At 42.0% G+C, this 23,052-nt stretch overlaps 2 protein-coding genes across 2 annotated transcripts in view; one reads left to right on the top strand and one right to left on the bottom strand.

Annotated features, from left to right (window-relative positions):
- Nucleotides 1-4,416: 4,416 nt before the first annotated feature.
- On the bottom strand, nucleotides 4,417-21,951 carry usp1 (ubiquitin specific peptidase 1). Its single transcript, XM_061683933.1, is given in 10 exon segments — nucleotides 4,417-5,700; nucleotides 5,776-5,977; nucleotides 7,816-7,974; nucleotides 11,509-11,852; nucleotides 11,854-12,186; nucleotides 12,599-12,768; nucleotides 16,219-16,320; nucleotides 20,492-20,633; nucleotides 21,164-21,288; nucleotides 21,822-21,951. Coding segments are annotated over 10 exon segments (2,292 nt in total). The 5' UTR covers nucleotides 21,828-21,951; the 3' UTR covers nucleotides 4,417-4,991.
- Nucleotides 21,952-22,762: 811 nt separating this feature from the next.
- The window catches only part of kank4 (KN motif and ankyrin repeat domains 4), an 86,444-nt gene continuing 86,154 nt past the window's right edge, over nucleotides 22,763-23,052 (top strand). Inside the window, exon 1 of the mRNA XM_061684374.1 lies at nucleotides 22,763-22,835. The gene's annotated coding sequence lies outside the window, so the exon portion shown is untranslated. The remainder of the gene's footprint in view (nucleotides 22,836-23,052) is intronic.

The raw sequence follows: 23,052 nt of genomic DNA, 5'->3' as shown, positions 1-23,052 counted from the left end.
TTCAGTCCCTTTGCTCAGAAACCCTTTTGAGCTACTACAGCCATGAGTCTTTTTTGGGAATGACGCAAAATGTTTTTCACACCTGGATTTGGGGATCCTCTGTCATTCGTCCTTGCAGATTCTGTCCAGTTCTATCAGGTTGGATGGTGACCGTTGGTGGACAGCCATTTTCAGGTCTCTCCAGAGATGCTCAATTGGGTTTAAGTCAGGGCTCTGGCTGGGCCATTCAAGAAGTCACGGAGTTGTTCTGAAACCACTCCTTCGTTATTTGAGCTGTGTGCTTAGGGTCATTGTTTTGTTGGAAGGTGAACCTTCAGCTCAGTCTGAGGTACTAAGCACTGTGGAGAACGTTTGCGTCCAGCATATCCCTGTTTTTGGCCACATTCATCTTTTCTTAGATTGCAACCAGTCGTCCTGTCCCTGCTGCTGAAAATAAAAACCTCCAATGAAGGTACAGAACCATCTCAAGGATGATCAGAAGAAATAGACAGCACCCGAGTTAAATATGAGTGTCACAGCAAAGGGTCTGAATACTTATGGCTGTGTGATATTTCAGTTTTTCTTTTTTAATAAATATGCAAAAATGTCGACAATAGTGTTTTTTCTTTCAACATGGAGTCCACCAATTGTGCAAGTTCTCCTACTTAAAAAGATGAGAGAGTCCTGTGATTTTCATCATAGGTATGCCTCACCTTTGAGAGAAAAACAAATCCATAAATTATTATTATTATTATTATTTTTTTAAAATAATTTATTACCAAATTCATTCATCTTCTGTTCCGCTTCTCCTCACTAGGGTTGCGGGCGTGCTGGAGTCTATCCCAGCCATCTTCGGGCGGGAGGTGGGGTACACCCTGAACCGGTCGCCAGCCACTCGCAGGGCACATACAAACAAACAACCATTCGCACCAACGGGCAATTTAATAGTCTTCAATTAACCTATGCTGCATGTTTTGGGGAAATAGGAGGAAACCGGAGTGCCCGGAAAAAACCCACACAGGCACGGGGAGAAAATGCAAACTCCACACAGACCGGGTCGGGATTTTAACCCCGGTCCTCAGAACTGCGAGGCAGATGTGCTAACCAGTCGTCAACCGTGCCGCTATTACCAAATTATGGTGGAAAATAAATATTTGGCCAATAACAAAAGTTCATCTCAATACTTTGTTATATAGCCTTTGCTGGCAATGACAGAGGTCAAATGTCTAAGTCTTCACAAAGTTTACACACACTGTCGCTGGTATTTTGGCAGATGTCCTAGAGCAGTGATGTTTTGGGGCTGTTGCTGGACAACACAGACTTTCAACTGCGTCCAAAGTTTCTAAATGGCGTTGAGATCTGGAGACTGGCTAGGCCACTCCAGGACCTTGAAATGCTTCTTACGAAGCCACTCCTTCGTTGCCCGGGCGGTGTGTTTGGGATCATTGTCATGCTGAAAGACCCAGCCAGGTTTCATCTTCAATGCCCTTGCTGACGGAAGGAGGTTTTCATTCAAAATCTCACGATACATGGCCCCATTCATTCTTTCCTTTACACGGATCAGTCATCCTTGTCCCTTTGCAGAAAAACAGCCCCAAAGCTTCATGTTTCCACCCCCATGCTCCACATGGTAGGTATGGTGTTCTTTGGATGCAACTCAGCATTCTTTCTCCTCCAAACACGACAAGTTGAGTTTTTACCATAAAGTTCTATTTTGGTTTCATCTGACCATATGACATTCTCCCAATCCTCTTTTGGATCACCCAAATGCTTTCGAGCAAACTTCAGACGGGCCTGGACATGTACTGGCTTAAGCAGTGGGACACGTCTGGCACTGCAGGATTTGTGTCCCTGGCGGCGTAGTGTGTTACTGATGGTAGCCTTTGTTACTTTGGTCCCAGCTCTCTGCAGGTCCTTCACTCGGTCCCCCCATGTGGTTCTGGGATTTTTGCTCACCGTTCTTGTGATCATTTTGACCCCACGGGGCGAGATCTTGCGTGGAGCCCCAGATCGAGGGAGATCATCAGTGGTCTTGTATGCCTTCCATTTTCTAATAATTGCTCCCACAGTTGATTTCTTCACACCAAGCTGCTTACCTATTGCAGATTCAGTCTTCCCAGCCTGGTGCAAGTCTACAATTTTGTTTCTGGTGTCCTTTCACACCTCTTTGGTCTTGGCCATAGCGGAGTGTGACTGTTTGAGGTTGTGCACAGGTGTCTTTTATACTGATAACAAGTTCAAACAGGTGCCATTAATATGGCACCTGTTTGGTAACGAGTGGAGGACAGAGGAGCCTCTTAAAGAAGAAGTTACAGGTCTGTGAGAGCCAGAAATCTTGCTTGTTTGTAGGTGACCAAATACCTATTTTCCACCCTAATTTGATAATACATTTTTTAAAAATCAGACTGTGATTTCTCATTTTCTCTCATAGGTGAGGTATACCTGATGAAAATTACAGGCCTCTCTCATCTTTTTAACTTGCACAACTGGTGGATGACTAAATACCTTTTGGCACCACTGTGTGTTGTGTGAATACATATATATATATATCAATGATTTCCAACCTTTATGGAGCCAAGGCACATATTTTACAATTGAAATATCTCACGGCACACCAACAAATGTCACAGAAAGTGGATACATTAATTACTGTATGTACTTCCTCCAATTCTAATTGAAGAGCATTTATTTGTTCTGTCACTATGCCTGATGAACAAAGATGAACAAAGACACATTATTTCTTTTAAATAAATAATTTTTCAAGAAATTATGTAAAATTTTATGATTTTCTACGGCACACTGTGCCCTGGCACACTGGTTGAGAATCATTTAGTAGTCAAACTACTGCATTTCCAAGTTACCAAAAAAAAAAATAGCCATTAAAACTGACCTAGCCCATTGGTTTAAATACTGTATGTGTGTATATATACAGTTGTGTTCAAAATAGTAACAGTGTTTAAAAAGGTGAGTAAATGTGAAAATGCTTCAAATAAATAAATAAAAAAAAACGTTGACGTCTTTACAAACTCAAAAATGTACTGTATAAACCAGGAAATGCTTGAAAATTCAACTTCCCTGAGAATCATAAACTAATATTTAGTTGCATAACCACGGTTTATGATAACTGCTTCACATCTGTGGTGCATGGAGTTGACCGACTTCTGGCATCGGTCAGCAGATATTGCAGCCCAGGACAATTGTACTGTTCCACAATTCCTTTACATTTCTTGGTTTTGCCTCATGAACAGTATTTTTTATGTAAACCCACAAGTTTTCTATGGGATTAAGGTCCGGGGATTGTGCTGGCCACTTCATTACTTGAATGCTGTTTGTCTGGAACTATGATTTCCCCCCCCCCCCCGCTGGCTGGTGTGTTTGGGGTGATTGTCTTGTTGAAACACCCACTTCAAAGGCATTTTCTCTGCAGCATAGGGACAACATGACTTCTTCCAATATTAGGATGAAACTGATCCATGTTCCCTGGTATGCGATAAAGAGGACCTACACCCCCATACATGATGCTTGCACCACCATGTTTCACCGTCTTCACTGTGTATTGTGGCTTGAATTCAGTGTTTGCAGGATGTCTGACAAAGTGTCTGTGGCCAGTCAATGTGTTCTTTGGCAAATTGTAACCGCTTCAGCACATCTTTTTTTATTAACAATTGGACTTTGCAAGGGCTTCTTGCTGGTATCTTGGCTTCATATAGACGTCGTCTTGATTGTTGCAGTCCTCACAGGTAACCTTAGATCTTCGTTGATCCTCCTGGAGCTGATCATTGGCTGAGCCTTTGCCATTTGGTTATTCCATTCGAGTAGTCATTTTTCTTCCTCGCCTTTCTGGTTTTGGCTGCCATTTTAAAGCGTTTGATATAATTTTTCATTTTCTGCACTTTTTTATAGGTTTTCACCTCTTAGTAATTTCCTAATCAAAGAACACTCTTCTTCTGAACAACCCATTTTACTGTTTCAAGGACAAATGAAAATGCAGCATCAGTTGCCTTGATCCTTGAGGGTCACCTGTTTAACAGCCCCCCCCCCAGCATCTTACTCAGCATTATTTTTTTAAGCACGCCCCTTTCAGTTTCACAGAATCAGCAGCATGCACGTCATGCCTGTTGGTTTTCTATACCTTTACTAAACCTAGAAACTTACTTGCAGTGTAGAAGTTGAAATACTAACAAAAATAGTGATTTATCTTGCTAGTGATGTGGGATTGCTATTATTTTAAACACAACTGTATGTATGCGTGTATATATAATTCCCAGCCATCGCCTAAGCCTAGTGTGGTAGTCTGCAAGCTTGTAAACACCTGTGTGTATTGTACTACCAATCACTTTAGCAGTGATACTGAGGCGATTGCTCTTGAGAAATTAAGCCTATAAGTATTTTTACGTAGCCCTATGTCAATTCATTCCTCTTAAAAGTGAAGCAATAGAAAATGAATCGTTAGCTCTTTTACTTTGAAAGTTTATTTTATAGATGACCTAGTTATTATTCTGGTACAAGTTAAGGAAAAACCATCACCTATGAGTGTGATCTTCGTTCAGTTTATTTGTTAACATCTGTGGAAGAACATGTCAATGCACCACTTAGTTAATTTTGATTCAAACAGACCACATAAAAACCAGTGTCGTAAATTATATTCTTTGTAACTACAATGTGGTGGCTTGTTTATTGCCATAGAAATGCGTGTGAAGGCTGAATATCACACTTGATGTGATGTAGAAACAAGTGCAGCACTTTCATTTGGTGAACTGGTCACAAGTACCTCCCCAACAACAACAAAAATCAACATCTAAGCCCCAAGGAAAAAAAAAAAAAAAAAAAAAAATCATTTTTAAAAGCACGTTCAATTCAGGCACACATTTGTTTCTTAAATATGAGAAAATCCTGAGGTGATTTTGCAGTAGATGTCTGAAGTTGATTAAAAACAAAAGTTACGTCCACAGTGTGTTCCATCTATAGAATATGTACAGCGTCCATCTTGGGGTAGTAAAGCGATGCTGGCATCATTGCGGCGGCTTTGGTATTCTCTTGTAAAAGAGCAAGTAGGGTGTTGAAGAGGAGGAGGTCTGAGGGGAGCAGGCTTGGAAGAAATCTTCCTCCTCGAACAACCGCACTTCAGAGTCATCGAACAGCAGCCATTTGCCTTCGTACTTCAGGAGGTTGTTTAAAGCTTGCTGTTCCGAGGCCTCCTCTTCCTCACGGGATGTTTTCTCCCTCTCTTCTCCAGCGTCGGCCTCTTTTGTAAGCTCAGCTTCTGCATTTTGTTTGAGAGTTTTTCTTCGCTCAGATCCGCAGCCGCCCACTCTCTCACCGTGCTCCGTGCCGGTCTGACTCCGCTGGCCTCCCGAGAGTCCGACCCCGCCTTCCGGAGGCTTCTTACTTTGTGGTTTACCCCAAGCCGAGCTCACTGCAGGCTGTTCGCTCGCACGCTGCCTGACAGACACCTCACCGTCGTCACGTGCATCTCCTTTGGAACCCTCTTGCTGCTTCCCTTCACACAGCCAGAACTTGGCATCTTTCAGGCCACTCATGCGAACAAAGGCGGTATAGTGACCGCTGCTGATGGACAGGCCGCTGTGCATGACTACGGCAAAGAGCTCGTAGTGGTGACCTTTGCCGGATGAGCGCGGGGTGCACCAATCCTCTAGAGACAAGGTCAAGGGCGTCTGCAAGGGCGTATTCACCTTGGACAGACTGGTGTACGGCTCCATTCTAGACAGAGGGAACAAACGGGTATGAAAAACGAGGCTCAAAGCGAGTAAAGTATTGAGTGGTGAAGCGACTCACTCCAAACTGTTGGCAGAGAAGCGCTTCAAGTGAATGGTGATGACGTCGGGAGTTTTGTCAAACAGAAGACTCCTCTCGGCCTCTGCGTAGTGGCGACACGGGTCACAAAAGTACTTGTCCTCTCCGGCGATGCGCTCCACCGATGCAAACTGCGCGATGGCCCATTTCAGGGTCTTCTCCTCTGCTTTGGGGTAAGGAGAAACTGGGAGACCAACATTTTAGTTTGCTGTTTTATCAGGTCATCATTCGTTCACCGTAGATGCCTCTAACCAAAACAGGTCGGTCTTGGTACGACAACAGACATCTGATTTGATAAACTGTATACTATCGAGGGGTGTCAAAGTCATTTTGTCACGGGGCACACTGTCATTACGGTTCCCCTCAGAGGGCCGTTATGACTTGAAACCATACGAATGTTTAATCACCTCATCACATTTACATACACAATTGATCGTTTTAAAATCAGAAGTCAAGCATAGTAGTTTGTTGAGCTACAGTTCAAGTTACTGAAGAAATGGTGTTAGTGACAAAAAACATGCTTGTAATATCTCAGCATTATTACATATGATCATTTGGAATTTTGGTACAGATTTAAGCAAGAATCATGGAAATAGACACGCACGGTTTACATCCATGGGCCGGATCCGGTTGGTTTTGGCTCACACTTTAAGGGTACGTTCAACAGTGCACTTTATACACTCCGGAGTTTTCGGAAAATCAGAGCGCACACGCGAGACAGCGCGGCAGTGTCAGGCAGGATGAGCATGGAAGCTGTTCAAGCAAGGCATGGTTCGTAAATTCCAAGAAAGGGAGCGTACCGTCTCTCAGAACACTGCAAACTCAGAGTAGAGTGGGTATCAGATCGAATGTCGTTTATGACTGTTTCGAGGGTACAAAGGGCACGCAGATTATTTGTTTGTTGTATGCTTACTTATACTAGCCTTGAAGTCTTTTCATACACATTTACTGTAGGTTAGTGATAGACTACACAGCATTCAGACTTGCATACAAATTCAAGTTACGTTGCCATGGAGACAGAACTCCGTTGTAAACAGGACCCACTGTGTCCTCTTACTCAGTGGAAACAGCAGTGGCTTATTCTAACTAGAGCTGAGCGATATATCGAGAAGCTCGATTCAAACAATATTTTATTAATGCTCGATAAGGAAAAAGGGGATCGTTGGTTTTATGTTCTATAGTTTTCGCTACTCTGCGAGACTTCCGCCAACATTGAGAAGAAAATGCTAGCAACTAGGGAGCCATAAACCGTTGCAAAAAAAGGCCATATCTACCTATCATTTGGAAACAACCACCGTCTGAAAATCACCTGAAGATGAAGCACGTGATCGAGTAGGATGCATGCATCACATCAAAGAGATCCGCTCCTGTGATGTAAACAAAACAACGCCGCAGAGCGGTTGTGGTTTCGGTTGAAGCGCTGGTGTTTTTGTCTTTGGTGTATCACTAATTTTGAGATCATATTTTGAAATACCTGTAGGGAAATATAATTCATTTCTTTGTGATGTTTATAACTGTTACACAAACCTTCTGCTTTATAATATAAATCAGTTTGGTGTGGTCCGGTTTTATACATTTATAAACTTTAATACAAGTAAAAGAGCCATATCAAATATAGACTGAAAAAAATCCATCCATTCTCCGTACCGCTTATCCTCACTAGGGTCGCGGGGGCGTGCTGGAGCCTATCCCACCTACTCTGGGCGGGGTACACCCTGAACTGGTCGGCAGCAAATCGCAGGACACATAAAAATAAAACATTCACACATACGGGCAATTTAGAGTTTTCAATTAACCTACCATGCATGCTTTTGGGATGTGGGAGGAAACCAGAGTATCCGGGGAAAACCCACGCAGGCACGGACAGTAAATGCGAACTCCACACAGGCGAGGCCAGATTTGAACCCGGGTGCTCAGGACTGTGAGGCAGATGTGCTAACCAGTCGTCCAGCGTGGCGCCGGGGTAAAAAGAAAAAATCATGATATCAAGTTTAGGCCATATCGCCCAGCACTACGACTAACCTGATGAGAGATCGTCCGGGCTGCTAAATTGGTCGTCCAGCACGGGGACACTAATGTCCTGAAAGTCCTCTCGCCTCTCGGTGAAGCTTTCGCACTCCAGACAACGAGTCCGTAGAACCAGCTGGCCCTGGAACAAGCGTTCCATCAGGTCTAGACCGTCTACAAAGCGAGAACAACAAAAATGTATTTATTATTATACATTCAGTAAGTTGGAAAACCATAGAAAATAATTTCACTACAGTATCGCCCGCCCCCCCCCTCCCAAAAAAAATAAATTCAAGATTTAGAATTGTCTATATAAAGGTAGTTTTAACTGTAACTATACCACATGCCAAATAATTTCACTCATCTTGCAACATTTTAAAATTTAAAAATGCACCGGAAGCACAGGTGTACAGATGGCAATCTGTAACTTCTAACAACCCAGACGAAATTTAGCTACTCCCAAACATCCAAAGATTTTAGTCTCTCAGTCAAGATGGATCACTTCAGCAATACTTCCTTGACACCAATTACTACTTTCCTGTTAGCCAGGGCTTTGGCACCATCTTTTGGCATCTTATGGCGTTACAGAAAAATCACAGAAATATGTGAAAAGGAGAGTTTTTCAGCAAAAAGCTGACAAAAGTGGGAGTAGTTCAATTCAAAAAGTGAAACTCATGATTCATTTACTATAGGAAAATCGTTTTTCCAGGTCAGTTCCTATCTAATTTCTGTATTAATGTTTTTTGATAGTTTACAATGGGTACGGAAGTATTCAGACCCCCTTAAAATTTTCACTCTTTGTTATATTGGTAAAATCATTAGTTTTTTCCTCAATGTACACACAGCGCCCCACATTGACAGAAAAAAAACAGATTTGTTGAAATTTTTGCAGATTTATTAAAAAAGAAAAACTGAAATATCACACAGCCATAAGTATTCAGACCCTTTGCTGAGTATTTAGTAGAAGCACCCTTTTGACCTAATACAGCCATGAGTCTTTTTGGGAATGATGCAACAAGTTTTTCACACCTGGATTTGGGGTTCGCCTGCCATTCATCCTTGCAGATCCTCTCCAGTTCTGTCAGGTTGGATGGTGAATGTTGGTGGACAGCCATTTTCAGGTCTCTCCAGAGATGCTCAATTGGGATTAAGTCAGGGTTCTGGTTGGGCCATTCAAGAACAGTCACAGAGTTGTTCTGTTGCCACTCCTTCGGTATTTTAGCTGTGTGCCCAGTCTGAGGTTCTGAGAAGGTTTTCGTCCAGGATATCCCTGTACTTGGCCGCGTTCATATTTCCTTCAATTCCAACCTGTCTCTGCAGCTGAAAAACACCCCCGCAGCATGATGCTGCCACCACCATGCTTCACTGTTGGGACTGCATTGGACAGGTGATGAGCAGTGCCTGTTTTTTTCTACACATACTGCTTAGAATTAAGGCTTAAAAGTTCTCCGTCTGTCTCGTCAGACCAGAGAATCTTATTTCTCACCATCTTGGAGTCCTTTAGCTGTTTTTTTTTTGTTTTTTTGTTTGCAAACTCCATGCGGGCTTTCATGCGTTTTGCACTGAGGAGAGGCTTCAGTCGAGCTACTCTGCCATAAAGCCCCGACTGGTGGAAAGCTGCAGTGATGGTTGACTTTCTAGAAGTTTCCCCCATCTCCTGACTGCATCTCTGGAGTTCAGCCACAATGATCTTCGGGTTCTTCTTTAACTCTCACCAAGGCTCTTCTCCTCAATTGCTCAGTTTGGTCGGACGACCAGCTCGAGGAAGGGTTCTGGTCCTTCCAAACGTCTTCCATTTAAGGATTATGGAGGCCACTGTGCTCTTAGGAATCTTAAGTGCAGCAGACATTTTTTTATAACCATGGCCAGATCTGTGCCTTGCCACAATTCTGTCTCTGAGCTCTTCAGGCAGTTCCTTTGACCTCATGATTTTCATTTGCTCTGACATGCACTGTGAGCTGTTAGGTCTTATATAGACAGAGGTGTGGCTTTCCTAATCAATATAATCAAACACAGCTGGACTACAATTAAGGTGTAGAACCATCAAGGATGATCAGAAGAAATGGTCAGCACCTGAGTTAAATATGAGTGTCACAGCAAAGTTTCTAAATACTTATGGCTGTGTGATATGTGTGATATTTGTATTTAATAAATCTGCAAAAATTTCAACAATTCTGTTATTTTTCTGTCAATATGAGGTGCTGTGTGTAACGTATTTTCACGACCAAAGGGTGCACCGTATTAAAAGGCGCAGTCTCAGTTACGGGGTCTCGTTCTGTATTTAACACATACATAAGGCGCACCGTATTACTGGGCGCTAGTTTAAAACACACAGTAGCATGCATGCACGCTAAAACAATGTTTTTAAAACAAGCGGGAGCAAAACTGAGTTCGGTTGTACTTTACTGAAGTATTTAACAATGTACTCACGTTATTTTTTGATCAATCCCCATCCACAAATCCATCAAAGTCCTCATCTTCTGTATCCGAAATGAACAGCTGGGCAAGTTCTCAACCAAACACGCCAGCTTCGAGTCAGTCTTGTTGCCGTGCGAAAGCTCGAACAGTGCAAGCAGGCACGTTAGCCCAGCATCCACAATCCATCCATCCAGCCATTTTCTGAGCCGCTTCTCCTCACTAGGGTCGCGGGCGTGCTGGAGCCTATTCCAGCTATCATCGGGCAGGAGGCGGGGTACACCCTGAACTGGTTGCCAGCCAATCGCAGGGCACATACAAACAAACAACCATTCGCACTCACATTCATACCTACGGGCAATTTACAGTGTTCAATTAACGTGCATGTTTTTGGGATGTGGGAGAAAACCCACGCAGGCACGGGGAGAACATGCAAACTCCACACAGGCGGGGCCGGGGATTGAACCCCGCTCCTCAGAACTGTGAGGCTGACGCTCTAACCAGTCGCCCACCGTACCGCCATCCACAATACATTCACAAATTGTGGTGTAACTCGCCCGGCGTTGCCTCCTTGTCTTGGTAAAGCTGTGCTTACCATCTGTCATCCATCGCTTCCACGCCACTCTCTACTTCCCTACTGGGGGCGTGGCTTTAGCGTCCTTCCCCTGTCCTCAAGCCATGTCCGCTTTTTCTCTGTGTAAGCAGTGCGTCGGTAGGAAATGCTAAAAAAAAAAAAAAACGGTCGAGGGGAGCGGTCATCACACAACAACATTTATAGATGTTGGAACTCGGTGCACACATAAGGCGCGCCGCATTATAAGGCACCCCGTCCATTTTGGAGAAAATTTTAGACTTAAGTGCGCCTTATGGTCGTGAAAATACGGTACATTAATGAGGGGAAAAATAACTTAAATGATTTTAGAAAATGGCAGCAATATAACGAGTGAAGCATTTAAGGGGATCTGAATACTTTACGTGTACCCACTGTATGTAATATTCTAATTTCTTGAAATGCTGAATTTGGGTTTTGTGTTAGCTGTAAGCTGTCATATTCAAGATAATTTAAAAGTAAAAACAATAACCACAACTATGCTGGTAAGGAATTGGCAGCATCTCCTGATAGCTATACTATAGTTTACTCAATACAGTGTCAATCTGTAGGATTCATCTTTTTTAACTGTTGAAATAAATTGTCACAATTTTCGAATTTATTGAGATGAATTTATATACAGTATAATAGTTTATGGTGAATTTATGAATTCTGTCAAACTGTACTTTACCATAAGATCATACCTTCAAGTGCTGCCTTGTGGACCTCGTTCTCGTTTTGCATGAGGACCCCCTCACGTTTCTTCTCATCCTCAGTTTGGCCTTCGTCAGCTCCACTGTTCTCTCTCTCTGTTTTCGTTGCGCTTTTCGCAAATGTAGACGTGAGCTTCCCGACGGTGCGAAACATGGAGATGATGCTAGGCTGTTTTCCAGCAGGCCTCAGCCAGCTCAATTTAGAGCGTTTCTTCTTTTTCCGATCAGCCTCTTTAGTTCGCGCATCATCACTGCCCCATTCTTCTTCTTCGTCTACCTTTTGCTGTTTCACTTCCTTTGCGTCCTCTTCCTCTCCAGCTTTAGTCCTTGGTGTTTTGACAGGATGACTTCCTTTTTGAGCGGGTGACAGGTCCACTCAACAAGTGCTCCTCCCCTGCTCCAGATTTGATGGATTTGGGCTTCTTTTTGGAATTTCCCATCTCTGTATCGCTTTTCCTTTTTACAGCCACCTCACCATCCTCATTGGCGCCTCTTTGGGATTCTGACACTGAATTGCTGCCATGTTCCACTTTGACCTCAGTCACATTGTCCTCGTGCTTTTTCTCCTTCCTGATAGTGTTGCAGGCCTCCTGGATGTATCCAAGGATGCACTGCAGAACCTCTTGGGCATCATGCTGAAGATAGCCTTCATACATGGGGTTCAGTTGCCTGCAAGACATTAAACCATAAAAATCAGTCGAGTAAAACTTACTGGATTTTAAAATATGATAATGCATCTGAAATATTAAAGCAAGCTTCTTCTTCCAGCAGTTTCTTTTCTCTGCCTCTTGTCCTCATAGGGGTCGTGGTTGAGCTGGAGCCTATCCCAACTGACTTTGGGCGAGAGATGGGGTACATACACCCTGGACTGGTTACCAACCAACTGCAGGCTTTTTCTTTTCATTATAATTAAAGCCAAGCCAACAACAAAATAATAGTTTCTTCTTTCATTATGCATTCACCCAATTTAATGGTATTTGTTAATTTCCATAAATAACATAAATCAGTTGATTCTAAAGCTTCCTTGAAAACAAAAATGTAGACTGGGCTTTCTACAGCTTGATATTTTCAACCAAGTTACCTGAGTGTGTTAAGAACATTAGAAGGTGACGCGTCGAGCTCTCGCTCACTGAAGCTGTCGGTGTTGAGCAGAAAGTTGGACTGCAGCTGCTCCACGGAACATATAAGACTGTGGAAGCTCTCGAGGAGCTCAATGTGTGCTGGTAAGGACTCGGCAGCGTTCCCTGATAGCTATAAATGAAATAGAATTATGCTTTAGGGGCAAGAAGAATATGTTGTATCTGCTCTCATTAGTCTAAACATGGTATTCTGATTAATATTGCATTGGTGGAATAAGAATTAAAAGGATAAATTCAATTTTCACCGATCTCTCTGGGCCGCCACGTTATACACTATTTCCCTCTGCTGTCGCCAGAAATTAACGTCACAAGTGTAAATGTCATGTGACCAAACCCGGATCCCCGTGTATGTTGTGATGACTATCTTAACTATGGGTTTATTACATGATGGTTTGAACAATATTCTAAGGGTGTCCCGAGTCGATCTTTGACATCGGATATCGGTCCGATGTCAGCAAAAAACACGATCGGATCAGACTAGATCTAAAATCTCAGATTTTACCACTTTCATAAAAGCAGTCCGTTCCATGCGCCGCTCCGCCACTTCTACCCAGCAGTGCCCAGGTGATCACAACAGCAGGTTGCTTAGGTGCTAACGAGTAGCAAAGCGTAAGAGTGAATGTTGCTTGCTTAAAGTCGTTTATTGACAGTCAGTTGAAGTTCACTGCAAAACTAAAAACACATAACAAAAGAATTACAAGTAGGGAATGTTCAAATACCTCACAGAATTTGTTTATTTGTTTTAGTTCACGAATGAATGAAAAACACCATTGATGAGCTAACGAAAATTAGCCTTGAACTTGCGGTACTTATCCATCTCTCTCAAAATAATGAATATTGATACACAAACACGCAATATAACAATACTTTCAGGCATACATTCTTCAAACTCTGTGAAAAATTAGTTATTTAAACAATATTCGATCAATTGTCTTTGTTACTGCTACTGCAAGTGTGTATCGCATCGTGTGCACCGCACTGCCCCTCAGAGGTCAAGACATGCACAGCGATCCCAAAGAGGCACATGCAAACAGGGGCAGGACAAGTACCTAAAGCCTCACGACATTCCTTCTATCCACCACAACATTGTCCATAAAACTACACCCAAGATGCATTTCCGCATGTGGAGAAACCAAATGCTGTTCACCATTATTGATAGTAAAAAATAACTGAATTCAACTTGAATTGTTATTTTACACTTTAAAAGTACAATTTGTATTGTTAATGGTCATGTTGCAAACATTTCTTATATTTTAAGCAATTTTTCAGGATTTTGTAATATTTATATTCATTTTATTTCATTTTAGTACATTCCTATGTTTAAAGTTACTTTCTGGAACCCATTGGTTAATAATAAATGGGTCAGGTTTTTTCATACCTACTGTGGCTGATTATTGAGTCTCATGAGTATTGTTGAGTCATGTCACTTGTTCAAGCCTTTTCTAACATTCCATAATACAAAATAATTATGTATTAGAGATATCGGATCGGACCGATATCAGTCTCAGCCAAAACTCAAGAATGCAATATCGATATTGGTTTGGAAGTGAAAAAGTTGGATCGGGACATCCCGACACTATTTTACTGGGTTTGTGTTCAAACCATCATGTCATCAACCCATAGTCCTGCTAGTTATCACACCATTCACAGGGAACCCACTATCCTGGCACATGACCACAGAGCCAATCACAGGCTATAGGAGGAGGAGATATGGGGGGAAAAAATCTGAGCTTTTGCAAAAGCTATATTTCAAATGTAACTAAAATTGTAATCATGGAAATTTTCAATAGTAACTGCAATTTAATAACACATTTTCTCTAAGTAATGGATTGCATGCATTTTGTAATTTAATTACATAATCTCACTACATGTAATTACAGTGGGTACAGAAAGTATTCAGACCCCCTTCAATTTCAAATTTAATTTTTTTGTTCTATTGTAGCCATTTGCGAAAAGATTTAAGTTAATTTTTTCCCTCATTAATGAACACACAGCACCCCATATAGATGGTACTGTTGAAATGTTTGCAGATTTATTAAAAAAGAAAAAACTGAAATATCATACAGCCATAAGTATTCAGACCCTTTGCTGTGACACTCATATTTTTAACTCGGGTACTGTCCACCCGACGGAAGCCTCTCCGCTGTGCATGACACATCAAAGCCCACGTGGAGTTTGCTTAAAAAAAAAAAAAAAAAACACCTGAAGGACTCAAGATGGTGAGAAATAAGATTATCTGGTCTGATGAAACCAAGCTAGAACTTTATGGCCTTAAATCTAAGCGATATGTGTGGAGAAAACCAGTCACTGCTCATCACCTGTCCAATATAGTCCCAACAGTGAAGCATGGTGGTGGCAGCATCATACTGTGAGGGTGTTTTTCAGCTGCAGGGACAGGACGACTGGTTGCAATCATCCGGCTAAGTACAGGGATATTCTGGACGAAAACCTTCTCCAGAATGCTCAGGACCTCAGACTGGGCCAAAGGTTCATCTTCCAACAAAACAATGACCCTAAGCACACAGCTAAAATAACGAAGGAGTGGCTTCAGAACAACTCTGTGACTGTTCTTGAATGGGCCAGCCAGAGCCCTGACTGAAACACAATTGAGCATCTCTGGAGAGACCTGAAAATGGCTGTCCACCATCCAACCTGACAGAAGTGGACAGGATCGGCATCCCCAAATCCAGGTGTGAAAAACTCACAAAAAGGCTCATGGCTGTATTCAAGGGTGCTCAAAAGGGTGTTTCTACTCAATACTGAGCAAAGAGTCTGAATACTTATGGCTGTGTGATTTTTCAGTTTTTAATAAATCTGCAAAACTTTCAACAATTCCGTTTTTTTCCCTGTCAATATGGGGTGCTGTGTGTACATTGAGGAAAAATGAACTTAAATGAGTTTAGCAAATGGCTGCAATATAACAGAGTGAAAAATTTAAGGGGGTCTTAAATTACTTTATATCCTTTCTGTACCCACTGTAGTTACTTCCCAACACTGCATACAACATACTCTTGCCCCCCCAAAATTGGCATTTACTCCCACTTTCAAAACAATACTCCATGACCATGTCTGTGGTTCTCAACTGTTGTCACCCTGGGACCCGCATTGTCCTTTTGTTGCAAAGTCATGACTCACTTATAAAGAACTTAAAACAATAAAGAACATGTTTTGTTTTCAAATTGCCTCTGAGTTTGTTGTACCAGCAAACCCATATTGCTCACCATGACATTTGCTAGCCAGAAGCTAAGTTGCACTGTATTTGTTTACTGAGTAAACTAGTGGCTGAAGGACAAGGCAGCTACTCTTCCTGTCACGTACCTATTACGTTCCATGTGGGAACTTGGTACGCCTCTGTACTGCAGCGGAAAAAAGGAAAAAAAGGATAGGTCATTTTTTTTTATTATTATTTTTTTTAATTTATTTATTTATTTATTTTTACAAGCTGCCGTGACCCAACCCAAAATGGGTCTGCGACCCACATTTGGGTCCTCAGCCACCAGTTGACAATCACTGCTCTATGTGACTGTGAAAGAAGCATGTCTTTGGGGGAATATTTGCTCACCTCTTCACATTGTTTCGTTTCTTCAGAGGGTTTAGCATTTCTTTTCGACAACTTGTATAAGGATTTGATGCCTTCTTTTAGGCCTGGACAGTGATAGAGCACCTGCAGGAACAATAACACATCTACATTCATCTTCAACTGAGACTTAAAAATTATATTTTAATACCAGAAATGACAAAAGTTTCAAGTATTGGAAAACCTGGGGCATAATTTATAAAAGTGTGTTTACACACAAGTTAAAAATGGCTTCTGCACAAAATAATTTAATTAGTGTGCCCTGTTTCGATGATAAGTCAAACTCCAGCTGGAAACGTGAGCTGCAAGGTCTGGGAAAAAAAGACCAAGAAAAAAATATTTGATGACACTTGCATCCCATAGCTGAAGCTTGTTGTCATATGTAGGTGCAGTGCTGCTTAGGGCGCATTCACATTAGGCGATCCGTGGCGTGCGCCAACCCACTTCAAAATGAGGTCTTCAGCGATGTATTCCTCAATTTCCATCAGGCAATTCAAGTTTTGAGCCATTTATTTCTCGTAACTTGACGAAGAGAACGTGGATTGATAAACTGGCTCTCTGTCGCCCCACTGCAGCGGCGAGATAGCTTGCCAGCCCGACCCAGCCATGCCATTCGCGCACGGGATCCCCTTCCCGTCCATGAGTACTGCTGTGTGATTAGATTACAATGTCATTCATGCTATTATATTAAAAGGCCTATCGTGCCATATAAGTCCATAGTGTTTATGTTGTTATTTTGACGTGTGGGGGCGGCCGGCATTGGATTGATTTAGGCTCAAAATATTTTTTTCTTTGAGAAACAGTTTTGATAGTTATTTCTTCATTTCAGGAGCAACTTTCTAATTTTGAGTAGCATTTTTTGCAGGTTAATTGCATGGGGACCCGAAGCAAGGGTTTTGATTAAATAATAACAATATGAATATAATGGGGGAGTTGAATGTAGGGCTGCAGCTAACGAATATTTTAGTACTCGAGTATCCTACTGAAAATCCTATCGAACACTCAAGTATTTGGATAAACTATATTTTTGCTTGGTTAAAAAGAAAAAAAAAGACTTCACTTAATAACATATACATAATTGGTTTCCTCTTGATATAATCAACAGTTTTTATTTCTTAAGTTCATATTGTGCATAAAAGATAAGGCATTCATTTTTTAAAAAGTTATTAACAGCCTTTGTGGACTTCACTTAAGCAGCTGGCATTTCAGCATTTTGTGACATAATACATTAGCTTCATGGGATTTATGAGCTTAGTTAGACCAGCCGACTAGGAATAAGACAAATATTCTTTGTACTGCGTTTTGGAAGCGTTCAATTTGCTCAAACTAAAATGAAGAAACCTCAAGAGAAAAATATTTCCTACATCTGACTTCAACATAACCCATAAGTTCATTTTCTATGTAAACTATCCATCCATCCATTTTCTGAGCCGCTTCTCCTCACTAGGGTCACGGGCGTGCTGGAGCCTATCCCAGCTATCATCGGGCAGGAGGCGGGGTACACCCTGAACTGGTTGCCAGCCAATCGCAGGGCACATACAAACAAACAGCCATTTGCACTCACATTCACACCTACGGGCAATTTAGACATGTCAATTAACCTACCATGCATGTTTTTAGGATGTGGGAGGAAACGGGAGTGCCCGGAGAAAACCCACGCAGACACGGGGAGAACATGCAAACTCCACACAGGCGGAAATTCCATTCTGGAAAAGAAATGACTAAAATCATTGTGTGTATTGCTTCATTTTTCACTATTACCAACTAAAAAAGCTAATCCCAAAAGCATCCTCCAGGAAAATATGAAGTACAATATTTTTCTGTTTTTATTGGCCATTTCTGAATTTGAAGTTAGTTAATTGTGTTGTGAAATCGCTCCATCACTTAATACATTTAACATTAACATCTGTAAACTAATTAGGTAACTGTCGGCGCATTTCCTAATTAATACAAGATGTACTAGCGGATCAGACTCTTGTCGGCGATGTTACGTGTGCTTCGCGGTTCTGCTGGGACCACAACCCGCAGCACCTCAACGCGAAAACACAAAAGACCGGTGCAACAAATATGACACTGGCTGATCTGATGAGCAAAAATGTTTTTAAACGTAAAAGTAGTATTTGTTTTTGTTCGTCTAAATGAAAACACGAGTAGCGTGCCGTTGCCTTCATGGTAACGAAACCTTCCAAAAATGGTGGCCATTTGGGCACAACGATCAGCCAGGCTGGTTTATCTTGTGTTAATACCTATGCCCGGGAAGCCCAATAGAAGACGTGTGAGGTCATGTGACTTTCTTTTGTCGTTTGATTGGTGAACTAGACTTATACATCACTAGCGCTTAAATTTGATTGGAACAAATGCAGAAGTCGAAGTAGTAGTCTAACGCACGAAATAGTTGACAAATAAGCAATAATTGATAAATAAAAGTAGCGAGCGACATTTAGATCATTGTAACGGAGTAAAGGTACCGTTATCGCCATCTGCCAGCGTTTAAGTAGTACAAAACAGCCTATGACGACAGTGTTACCCCCGATGACCTATTTTGAGTTCATAAACGACAAATTTCGACAAAAGGCGACTGATTTGCATGTATGTATATTACAAAACAAAACAAATTCCGGGTTTTGTCCTGAAGTCTCCAACAAAACCTGGCCCTCTTAAATGAAAATGAACTTTCGTTTGAAAGCCGCTCACAGACGCCAGAATGGGTGTGTTCTCAATAACTTCATCAGGCAGAAATGTACTAAGTTCAGGACACGGTCAGCCGAAATACGAACTAGTTCATGGACCTTCATTTGACGGTACGCATAATTAACTGAAATGCTCCGCAGGGCGTACATTATGTTTCTAAGGTAGACAAACGTTAATCTCAGTGATTTACAACATAATATTTTAACCTTTGTCTCTCGGGACCCACGACATGGGGACTTTGGCAAAGTCACGGAGAGAAAGGTCCAATGTTACAACAAACGGGTGCTCACCTTGCCTTTCCCCATGAAATGCTTGTCTGTGTCTTTTTTTTTTTTTCCCTTCTCAAGTCAGTGTTGCACCGCATCTTCCCACTGTGTTCCCGCTCCAACTGAAAAACTTCACTTTCCCATTCTACTTCCCACGCATCGGTGACGTAAGCGCGTTGTCACATTCGCCTCTGTGTGCTTCCATCTTCACGACCGTCTCCGCAGTAGAACTGATTTGCAGTTTTGTTTTTCAATGTGTTTTTTGAGGTGCAAAATATGAATTTTAACTCGCAAACTGCAAGACCGCATAACCGAGACCGCATAATTCGAGCCTTAACATATACAGTCGTGCTCAAAAACTATTGGCACCCCAGGGGTTTTGTGGGAGCCAGTTATTAAGTATTTGATTAATTCTGTTAACTAGCAAACAGCCATTGGACAACCCATCTGACCTCATACTTGGCAGAGGTAATGGAAAAAAGCGTGCGCCGTTAAGGCATCTTTATACTCCTGCACGGCCGACGCATTGGCTCGCGTGGCCCTTCTGCGTCACTTGATGCGCACATGGCAAAAACTGTTGCTCGCGCGCCAAAAATTGTTGCTTGTGCAGCAACAATAGAATGACGCGGAGATCATCTCTCGTGATTGGTTCCATTTTAGTCACATGCCGTGATGACGTACTCACTGTTCCTCTCGGTTCCACATATCACCTATGCCGCCGCCTTTCTTGATCGATTTTGCAGCAGAATTAAACGTGTCATCTAGGTCCATTCGTTGTAGCAGACACTGTTCCACAGTCGCCATTATAGTTGCTTTGTTCCTTGTTATGGAAAGAAAAGTAAAAACGGCTACCGGAAATGGCCAAAAAATGAAGAGGAAACTCCACCCTGTGGCGTCCTAGCCAATACCAGCTGCAGCGACACCCCCGACTTGGAGGAGAACCTGCAGTACATTTTTAAAACTGCACGCGTGTGGGTTGCCCTCGAGTATAAAGGCAAACTGTGCCCGCGCGGGACAGCCGCAGTGACGTCAGCGCCCGCGCGAGTATAAAGAAGCCTTTAGAATTAGTCATGTGGCACAAGAACGTGCCAAGTTACTGCCATACTTACAGCTTTTAATTTGATTGTTTGATATTCATGCCCTACAAGTGTTTTTCATAAAAATATTTAGAGTAATTACGACTTTACTTCTGCGTAAGCGTAGGCTGATGATAAACTATGGTGCTTTATGACTTCAGAAAAATCAGGTTACGTTGCTGCTGTAGGAATGGATCCCTTGTATTCTTGAAAATGGCATCTCACCTGTAAGATGCTGTTTAAATAGCAGGTGTTCCCCCCGTTACTGAGCCCCACAAACGGCAACAAGTTCTCTCTCTTCTCGCATGACAGCGGGAGGTCAGGCGAGGTCGGTGGCAGAGATGGAGCAGGCACTACCTGATCACTGCTGCTGAGCAAACACAAAAAATGTTAAAACATTTCACGAGAGCATGGTTGGTTTATTTTCATGAGTGCGACCTTGGTTTGAATGGCAACAGGTTCTCCTTATTCCTCATTCGAGACTACAAACTGGTGGCTAATTAAAATTACTGCCATATCAGACAACTGGAGGACCGGACATTAAAGAGCTAAAAAACAACAATTAAAACACAGCAAATTAAGAAGGCTAGCCTAGCAGTATATGCACATTTGTCAAACAAACTTAAGACATACGTTATTCATCAGACATTTTGGCCAGCCATATGTACATACTGTACTGTATTATTTTGCCTTCAATTCAGTTCAAGTCATCTTACATTAGGCATTAAGCCATCAATTTTTTTTTTATAGCACTTGTCCTCATTAGGGTCGCGGGTGAGCTGACAACATTGTTTACACCTATGAACAATTTTGAGTCCTCAATTAACTTCAGAGGCATGTTGCAATGTGGGAAGAAGCCCTTTGAGAGGAACTATTTTAATGAATATGGACACTGACTTGGCTTCATCTGCGTGTGGTTCAGAGAAGTCCAGGACTCGTATAGTTTCCTTCTTCTGGAAGAACCTCAGAGACAGTTTGCTCCTCTTGATGGGGCTCCCCAACGAGGTCACAGCGTGTTCGCCCTGCAGACCAGGCATCTTCACTTCACAAAGCCTTTTCCTTGAAGGAGTTGCAACAATGCCGCTATGTGCCAAAAGGAAGAAACACTAGCAAGTCGTTTGAATGGGCTATCAGAGCAAAGTTTCAAACGAAAAGGCCCGTGCGTAAATGGCTGCGTCTAAACTACGCTGAAAATATTGTATTATTCAAGTAGCTGAATAAAAAAAAAAAAAACGAAACAAAAGCAGAACTATCAAGGCCAGTTAGTTACATAACGACTGCTGGTTCAGTTGCTACGCTTACTGACTACGGGGCTACTTTTACTGTCATGTCCCTTACCTATGTTTTTTTTTGTAGCGACAAGCATAGAATTGATAATGATATTGTACAATTCGGTGTATACTATACGTATTGCAAAAGAAAAACGGCGACACAAAGTTCCGATACAAACGACAAAACTCGGTCCCCACAAAAGAAGACGCGAGGGGGGCGGGACAAGTTGTAACTCCACTTAAAGTCAACGAACTCCAAATTAGTAACAAACTCACATTCGTACCTTCATAAATCATCGTATTATACCGCATTTAACGGTAGTCTACGATTAAAAGCCAATTTTAATCGACGCTGCACAAGAACTTGGCGCTTTTTTCTCCACTGGACGGGCGAGTGACAGCTGCATTGCCTGAATACCAACACAAACGTCGGATAATTTTAAAGAAAAATCTGTAAACCATGATACTATTTATAATAAAAGCACGCATCTTAATGATAAATACACGGCATGGAAATATATAATAGTACGAACATTTGTCCACATTTCGTCTGGCGTTTACATTAGACACCAATGTCCTGTTTTGGCCCATCGGATCGTTGTGAAGCCATTTTTGTAGTCCTCAATGTACTTGGGCTACGAGCGTAAGTAGTTTTCCGTTAGAGCACGACAAATAAGAAAAATCAAGCTGCAACGTGTGTGCATGTACCATTCCAAAAACAAATTTGGTATTTAATGCAAATTTTTCCATGTTAAGATGAGCGGTACAGACAATGGATGTATGTATTGTATAAATAACAGTTATAGTTGCGTATGCCCTCTCAAATCCTGCAGATGGTGCTGTGACAGAAAGCTTGTTTATTGTGAAGTTAATGCGTCTATGATTGCTCCCCACAAATTCTTCAGAGCAAGTAGTCGTGCGTGTGAAATGACCACAATAAAATAATTAAAGCATTTTCTAAAGTGACATTTCCGGTAAAAGTCCTGAAGATTAATAATCAAAAGGAAATTTGAAAAAAAAGAAAAAATCCAGAGTGAGCACTCTAGTGCAACTGGCGTGTACCACAGCTAATAGTTGTAAAAGATCCACAGTCTAATACAAAAAAACATGACATCCTTAGATTTCGAAAATAAAAAAGATACAAGATCCACTCTGTACACGTAAAAAATCAATATCCTCTATGAGCCAGCAGGGGGCACGCTTGTCAACGACACCATCACGCCGTCCAATCGTCCACAGTCACTGGAGCGTCTCCACATCTGACAGACAGCTCCAGCTACCCGTCCACGATTTGAACGGTAAGATACTATTTACGTCTTCTTGTTCTTCTTGCGTCTCTCCAATCAAATCCGCGGAATTGCATCCGTGCGAGCGATTCGCGTTTTCCGGTGCAATTTTGATCAAAATGAGGCGAGGATGGAGAATAGTTGTTTTCCAAAGATGCTCGCATCACTTTAATGCGGTGGGAGGAAAACAAACAAACAATGCAGGGTGTTTCATATCTTAACGTGCACA

Source organism: Phycodurus eques, chromosome 8 (genome assembly GCF_024500275.1).
Source record: "Phycodurus eques isolate BA_2022a chromosome 8, UOR_Pequ_1.1, whole genome shotgun sequence".
Taxonomy (NCBI): Eukaryota; Metazoa; Chordata; class Actinopteri; order Syngnathiformes; family Syngnathidae; genus Phycodurus; species Phycodurus eques.
The sequence above is the reverse complement of the archived record's forward strand: the minus strand, read 5'-3'. Positions and strand labels throughout refer to the sequence as shown.